At 35.1% G+C, this 9,097-nt stretch overlaps 1 protein-coding gene across 1 annotated transcript; it reads left to right on the top strand.

Moving 5' to 3' along the window:
* Positions 1 to 7,867: 7,867 nt before the first annotated feature.
* Positions 7,868 to 8,587, top strand: LOC141487485 (uncharacterized). The gene has a single exon (XM_074186577.1). The coding sequence runs from the start codon at positions 7,868 to 7,870 to the stop codon at positions 8,585 to 8,587; it is 720 nt and encodes a 239-aa protein (XP_074042678.1).
* Positions 8,588 to 9,097: the final 510 nt, after the last annotated feature.

Here is a 9,097-nt window from a genome sequence, read left to right on the forward strand (position 1 = left end):
CGGCTAAATGTCTTGCTGCAAGATCAGATGGATGCTTAGAATATTGAATATCGTGTTTTTTGCATTCAATATCTAATTTATTGATTCCAGGATCGTTACGAGCTAAACGTTGTTTCAATTTTGTACCCGGTCCACAGTATTGATATCATCCAGCTAGATGTAATTCGAAAGGAAGTTTGTTTATTAAATCATTAACAAAACCACAACCTCTTTTAATTTTACGATCACTTTCAATACGTCCGTATCGTTTGATGGTACACATTGAAATGAATAAGCTAATAACATTTATATAGTCTCCAACCACGGCACGATGCGCATTGTAAAACAGAAAGAAAAGTTTGCTGTAGATAATCTAGATGAGAAATTTGGGTGTGGATTGAATGGACAAAGAGTATTCAGACATGGTCCACTACTTCCATCATCAGTTCGAGGACTCATTATAGGACCTTCAAATTGTGGAAAGACGAATGCAATGATATCACTATTAACACATCCACAAGGATTGAGATTTAGAAATGTGTATCTCTATTCGAAGTCACTCAATCAACCTAAATATCAGTACTTGCGAAGTGTTTTGGAACCTATAAAAGGATTAGGTTTTTATACATTCAGCAATAATGCAGAAATAGTGGAACCCTCCGACGCTAAGCCTAATTCTGTTTTCATTTTCGATGATGTGATATGTGAAAAGCAAGATATTATTAGATCATATTTCTGTATGGGACGTCATAAGGATGTTGATTGTTTTTATCTAGCACAGACATATTCACGGGTACCCAAACAGTTAGTGCGTGACAATACCAATTTCATTATAATGTTCAAACAAGATGAGACGAATTTACATCACATTTATTCAGATCATGTTTCACCCGATGTAACATTCAAACAATTCCAATTGATGTGTGTTAAATGCTGGGAGGATCAATATGGATTTCTAGTAATTGATAAGGATAGAAAAATAGATGAAGGTAGATATCGCAAAGGATTCGATAGTTTTATATACCCATGATCTTGTTTTTGAAACTTATTCGATCACTGAATATTGTAGAGGTCACTTCATCAACGAATTGAGCTATAATTTAAAAAGGGCATTATGAATACAAAAAACGATTCTGAACATAAAAACAATGAAATGAATTTGAAACGTCAACTAGTAGAGACAACAGAAGCTGTCAGACAGAAATTCAACTCTATCAAGAATGATAATATTGAAAATCGTTCGACACTTGAAAGATTGTATGAGCCCATAATGAAACCATTGAATGTTTTATCATCAAACGCTACTTCTAAATCAGCAGTGTTATCACCAAATCGTGGATCTGTTCAATCTACTTCAAATTATCCCATGAGTACTCCAATAAGAAGAAAACAATCTTTTGATGGTGTATCATCTGTGAATAGTGACACGAGCACACTTCAAGACGATATGAGAACAACTCTATTCGAAACACCATCATCGTCCCACATCGATTCCTCGGATCCTGACATCTCACCTGTTATGAATGAAAGTGGTGAAGATGTTTTGATGAAACATTTGAATAATGTAAAATCTAGAAATCCAGCATATGATGGAACATTTGGCGTACGTATGGATCCAATTACACAAAAGCTGAAAATGGGAAGTCTAGTGGTACATTTCAAAGATGGAAACATTTCATTTTGGGATGCTAATAAAGTGAAAAAATATGAATGCGCAGGTAGTCCAGAATTATATGATATGATCTTTTTGAAGAATCCACAAGATGTTGATAATGAAGAAACTCGTCAAGTATATTCCAAAATATTGAAAATAACGAATGCTCCATATAAACAATATCATCTGAAGAATGGTTTTAAAAATACAAATTCTAAAAAATTTCGTGAAGTCATCAAACCACTATTAGACTCACGACAATATCCAATTAGGAGTAGAAGTAAAATTGGTGGAGCACTCAAACGAGTGAAAATGGAGAAAACATATAATTCTAAACCTGCGAATTATGTGTACTGGAATTCACCGAAAGAGTTAGTTGCTCGCCTACGACTATTGGTAGCATCAAAGTCAGCTGGACATACCGGACATGATAATGAAATAATTTCAATAATTGAAGAATTACGTGAAGAAGGTATAATATATTAATATATATCCACAAGTAATGATCACTGTCACATCATCATTCAATGCAGTAACATTATCACTTTTTTTCTCTTTAATCATATTGAAATAGAATGACTAATGAAGTAAGTGATATCAAACGACAAGTTGTTAATGAATTACACAGACCTGCAAGACGTAATTTTCGTAGAAGAATAACTACCATCAAAGGTTTTGCAGATCTATGGCAAATAGATCTAGCTGAACTACAACCTTATGCAAAAAGTAATGAAGGATACCGATATATACTTATAGTAATTGATTGTTACTCAAAATATCTATGGACTGTGCCAGTTAAAGATAAAACAGGTAGTACAATAACTAATGCAATGAAATATGTACTGAAGAAAGCCAAATTTTCCCCTAAACATATACAAAGCGATCAAGGGAAAGAATTTTTTAATAGAAGCTTCTCATCTCTCATGCGAGAATATAATATCAATCATTATTCAACATTCAGCACAAAGAAGGCAGCTATAGCAGAAAGAGTGATTCGTACAATAAAGGCATGGCTCTACAAGGAATTTTCGATGAGAGGTCACCACAAATGGCTTGATATTCTTCCAATTATAACTAGTAGATATAATAATAAAGTTCATCGTACAATAGGTATGGCACCCATCAATGTTGATTCAACAACAAAATTGAAATTCAAGGGTATCAATGGAATTGGAGGAAGACAAAGTAAACCCAAATTCCAATTGAATGATATTGTACGTATAAGTAAATACAAAAATATTTTTGAAAAGTCTTACACTGCGAATTTTACCACGGTGGTATTCAAGATTGTTAAAATTAATAAAACCATCCCAACGACTTATAATCTTGAAGATATGAATGAACAGCCGATTAGAGGATGTTTTTACGAAGAAGAGTTATTACGAACCGAGAATCCTGACGTATATCTGATTGAGAAGGTGTTGAAGAGAAGAAAAAATAAAGTATATGTAAAGTGGTTAGGTCTTCCTAGCGAACAAAATTCTTGGATTGATGAATCAAATATGGTTTAAATGTATCTAATAGTGACTTTTATGAATAAAGTAATATTAAAGTTCATTATTGTTTTCATTTCAATTATAAGTATGTGAATTGAAAAATATTGCAGCGGTAAACATTGCCCCAGCCATTCGCAATGTTCTGTGTATACCAAACCAAATTAATTGTATACTCCATTCCCGCTTATATTTTTCAACTCACGATATTGAAAACACATTATCATTCCCAAAACTAATCGCCGTCACTTTGAAATGCAGTATCCAACTCTTTTTGCTAATTATCTCTCACTGATAATGCCGTCTCATAAAGCTTAGTCGACTCCTCAAGCTCAGCCTGAGCTTGCATTCTCGAACGTTGATGGAATTGCTTATCTTTACCTATTTTTGAACGGAGTTCATCAGCATCTTTAGACATTCTAGCCAATTCAACCTTCGCTAATGCAATCTTGGCATCTAATGCTTCAAGAGTTTCATTATTAGCATTAATAGCTCGCTCACTCTTTTCAAGTTCAGCAATAGTCATCTGTGCCTTTACAAGACGGTATTTTGCTTTCCTTTTCATTTCCCCAAACCGATGGAGGGGACTGAAAGAAGATAGCGGTTCAGCTTTCAAATCACTCTTCATTTCTTTAGGAGTACCTTTTGGCTTCCTCTTCGATCTGTCACTTTTCGTTGCGGGTTTTTTCTGTCGCACAACACTTTTGGATTCTTTCTTTTCTTTAAAGTCAGTGACAATCGATGAAGATGCCTTAGTAACCTTCCTCTTGATTGTTCTAGATTTCTTATCAACACCAAGAGGAAGGGTAGATGAAGAGTGTTTGAGTGATGATAATTGCGAAACGATCGGATTTTCAATAATAATTTGCTCATTTGGTTCTGGCACATCTGCAAAGTTAACGAAGTCGTTAATATCAAAATCATTTATCGAATCTTGACTCGATAAATGTAATACTGGAATATTTTCAAAATCAGTCTGATCGATATCAACAAGTGGTGAACCATCTTCAGCAATCAATAGCGGCATAGAGCTCATGATTATTAAGGTCTGAGGAATGATATGTGATAGCAATAGAATGTGGATAGGAAAGGTGATGATGTTACTGAGACCTCACCATTTATAGAAGAAAATAAACTAGCGCATGCGCTCTTTCATCAACTGGCACATGCGCTCTCTCACTGAACTATTCACGCATGTAACAATCTTTGTCATTTAAGAGGAAAACTTTGTGTTGCATGCATGTATTTTTAAATGTTAGAAAATAATACAAATAAATTCAAAAATATATATATATATATATATATATATATATATATATATATATATATATATATATATATTTATTAATAATAGAGGACAATAACGATAATAAAAAATATAAAATGAAAAATGTTAATATGTCTCTGTGGATGTGGAACGTTCTTTGACTCTATTCCTCAATAGTTGTTGCTCGTGCGTCAAACACCAACATTGAAAAAAATGGATTCTCCTATTGGGGTAGAGTTGACCAACCTTCTCACACAGATCCCAAGTACTTCTACATGCATTGCATACATGATTCCAACAATTCATGGAATATGTATCACAACGCAAACAACGTTGCAGTGGAGTTGGAACGGCAGCACAGGTACCGCAAATATTTCTACAGATACCTATATTGTTAAATATTATAGGTTCGGAACACTTCAGACACTGTAACTGTTGTTGATGATAATCCGATTTTGTTCGCTTCGGTGGATGAGAAGGAGGCGATAGTTGAATCCGCAACACGCAATCACTACACATACCAGTACATGGATTGATTGAATCCTTAGGTCTACTTATTTGACAAAAGTAGCACACAATAGCCCCTGCAATCATCATTGGGTAGACACACACTTTTGGTTTTTCATTCCACTCTTTTGGAAACGGCATTTTACTAATTCGATTAGAAATATTAAGAGATGACTTACAGAAACTCTGAATGCTCTCTCCTACACCTACGATCTCTATTTATACAAATCAACATCATGTGAAAGTATAGTGGGATAACTTCTCCTACTATTCCACTCTAAACGAGTCAAGTGGGAGTCGCATCACCTCCTATATAAGTCGACTTGCAAACCTAGAGTTCATTCATTCACTCTCTACAACTGTGAGCAAACAACAACAAGATGAATTCTGCAAAAATAAATGCTGCATTAAATAGAATATCTGCTGTTGATGAAAACAATTGGATAGACGAATCAGATGATGAGGATGTCAATGTTCCGCTAGAGGAAGTGATAGTTGAAGCAGAAGATGTTGGAGTCGATGAAGATGAGATAGACGAAGTTGAAAACGAGGCCAACCAAAGCGACGAAGATGATGACGTGATGGAGTTTGAGAGGGTCATGGATGAAGAAGGAGATGATGAAGGGATAGAAGCTGACACAACTGAAGGCGATGGTGCTTTGAGGATCGGTATGCGAACGCTCAATGTCAGTGAGACACTGGAAGATCCCTTGGATTTGTATTGTGCAATGGATGCATACGTATTGATCAGCACAATAGATGGAGAGAACAAAAAACTATGTTGGTGCTGCTTTCGGTTTTATTCGCATAGAAACAATAATGGAGGGTGGTATGCCCATGTCAACACCCACAACACTGTCTCAATTATGGAAATGGGACAGAATTGGTGTGAAGCTTGCGAGAGGCCACTAACAAACTTCACCCGAGTATCTACATGTATTATATGTAATAATGTCCAACCTGTGGCACAATAACCGTGGACCTACTGGTCAAAAAAACAACAGCCCTTTTCAGGGCTACATTATTCACACAAACAGTAGTTAGTTGTATTAGTATTCATAGATTATATGACAAATGAATACTTTGACTAATAAAAGTCTAAGTAATTTGTTAGTCTTTGAATATCTATACATTATATGACAAATAAATTACTACTTTGACTGAAAAGTCGATATTTGGAATTTGATAGTCATTGAATATCTATGCATATGATGAGTACTACTTTAACCCTCAACTGGTAACATACGTCTGAGAGACGCGGCTAGTTACAAAATTTGCCACAGGTCGACTTAGCGCTGCAAGTGCAACCTCTCCTTCAGTGTATACCTTGTGTGTTTACCGGCAACAAGGACTCAAGTTGTTTGAGGTAAGTGCAATTTTTTTTTGTAATTTTTATGACAAATTTACTAAAAACCACTACGTCTGTGAGATGCATGTTACTTGTAATGTACTTAGTTGTGTTCGTCTCAGAGACGTATGTTACTAGTAGTCGCGATATTTATACACGTTTTTGAGACGTGTGTTACCAATAACGTTATATTATTTGTTTTAGATTCTCGAAATACTATATTGGAATCATTGCTAGACTTGGTATTTTAGTTTTTTTCTTCCATTCTTGCACTTTATATTTACAATTTCAATCCTGCACTTCTGTTTTTTATATTTGAAAAATATTTTAACCCATTTAGTGTTGATAATTCATATTTTGTATTATAATTTTATATTGTAAAATTTATAAACTTTTTCTTCAGATCTATCTTAGTATTGTTGTTTTTTGTCTACTGTGTTTCAGCAATGTTTTCTGCTAGAACAAAGAAAATTATAGCAATGGTCCTCCTGCCACAAGAGGAAGAAGCACCAAGTGACGAAGACTTTAGTTCTGATGATTCTTTTAGAGTAGACGATCATACAGAAGTCTCTGAACATGAAACTGACACCGAAGACGATCCACAAATTTCAGACGAAGACGAAAGAGAAGTTTTATAAGAAGTCAATGAAATTTCAGAGGTTAATGTTCAATCCCCACCTGCAAGAAGGGTGACTAGGAAAAGAAAAAAATGCAGGGATGAGAATCTGATTGACGATGAAGAGGAATCTGAAGATGTCGAAGAAGAACCAAATTATTTTTAAAAAAGATGTTACATCTGGAGTTCCGAAGAACCAAAATCACCAAAAACTCCGGTACGAAATTTGATGAAAATGAAGCTTCCAGCTTGGAGACCAAGTTCAAAATCCCTTGGCAAAAATCCTGAAATTGAAGAAGTTTGGCGACTTTTGTTCGATGAAGATATGATCAATGAAGTGGTCATTTGGACTAATAAAAAGTTGGGAAAAATGCTGGAGAAAATAAAGGAGAAACAATCCCCGAACTATAAAGACACTGTGATTGAAATCTAAGCTCTCATTGGACTAATGATGTTGTGCGCAATATTTAAATCTGGGAAGGAAGACCTTTCTTCGCTTTTCTCAACTGGGCCTTCAGGTCGTCCAATTTTTCGAGGAGTTATGTCGCTCAAGAGGTGTCTTACACTTCTTCTGGCACTACGATTCGATGATGAAACATCAAGAAAAGAACGAAGCAAGACTGATCCCGCTGCTCCCATTTCTTCTTTGTTCTATAAATTTATAGACAACTGCCAGAAAGCATTTGAAATAGGGAACCACCATCGATGAAATGCTTGTCCCATTTCGAGGAAGATGTCAGTTCCGCATATACATGCCAAACAAACCGGCTAAATATGGTTTGAAAATTATGTGCCTAACTGACGCCCATACATCTTACCTTTATAATGCGTACCTATACATGGGCAAAGACAGTGACGGACAAACTTTGTCTCCAGAAGAAAGACAACTTGCAAAACCGACTCAAAGTGTCATTCGGCTTTGCAAACCGATCGCGAAATCGAGACGAAACGTAACTGCGGACAATTGGTTCTCCTCGTTAGAGGTTATAAGAGAACTGGAAAAATGGAATTAACATACGTTGGTACATTGAGATCCAACAAAAAAGAAATTCCACCGGAATTTAAGGCAGACAAGAAGCGACAAGTAGGATCCAGCTTATACGGGTTTTCAGAAGAGGCTACACTACTTTCATACGTTCCGAAGCCCAACAAAGCTGTCATCCTGACATCATCCATGCATAGATCAAAGTACACCGACACCAGTAACAATAAGCCGGAAATAATAAGCTTTTATAATTCCACGAAATCTGGTGTGGATAACTTGGATAAAATAATTGCGAATTACTCGCCAAATAGGCGTTCCAGACGTTGGCCTCTAACTATATTTTATAATATGATCGCAGTGAGCCTCGTCAACGCAGGAATTATATACGCAAGCTACGATGACACGCCCGTGATCAAGAGGTTTGATTTTATTCACAACCTCGCGAATGTATTGATCAAGAAGCAACTTGAACGAAGACTCACAATTCCGAACCTTCCAGATTGCCTAACGAAAATTGTTAAAGAAATTCTGGGCGTTGAAGACCAAGCGCCAGCCGGAACGAGGGAAATAACGGATAGGCTTCCCAAAAAGAAAACTTGTAGGTACTGCTCATACGAAAAAAGAAGGCAAACCGCGTATAAGTGCATCAAGTGTGAGAACCCAGTTTGCCTAGAGTGTTCAAAAAAAGTTCGCAACGAATGTGCACCAAGTGTGTTGTGCCTTTTGTTTACCGATTAAATTCAACTTTTTATTTGATTAAAATATTAAAATAAGTAAATTGTAAAAGAAGCTAAAGAGTAATCCCCATAATGTGAGCAAAGTAAGGTTCACAGCCTCAAGTTATTTTTTTTTCTATTTTAATTATTACTTTTGCATTTTTACAAATAATTATTATACCTATATATTTTAACTTTTATTACTTTGTTTTTTACCTTCGATGTTTATAGTTTTTAACTTTTAAATTTTATTCAATTTTTTTGATGTTTTTTTTTAAAGAAATGAACCAAATGTATGACTAATATTTTAAGAACTATATTTTTACCTCTGTATATTTTTTATTATTAGGTTATCAGATTTTTGTGTGTAAACAATATTACAAGTAATTCTTAAAATATCATTATTAATTGTAGTAAATGAATAAAACTGTTTATAGACACTTAATCTTCTTAAAGATACCCTAAAATAACCAATTTTTCTGGGTTGCGTCTGTCAGACGTGTGTTACTCATAGCGCACTACTTTCACGTGT

This window comes from Leptinotarsa decemlineata, unplaced genomic scaffold (genome assembly GCF_025532065.1).
Source record: "Leptinotarsa decemlineata unplaced genomic scaffold, Ldec_3_MD MMD2_P_RNA_scaffold_2, whole genome shotgun sequence".
Classification (NCBI taxonomy): Eukaryota; Metazoa; Arthropoda; class Insecta; order Coleoptera; family Chrysomelidae; genus Leptinotarsa; species Leptinotarsa decemlineata.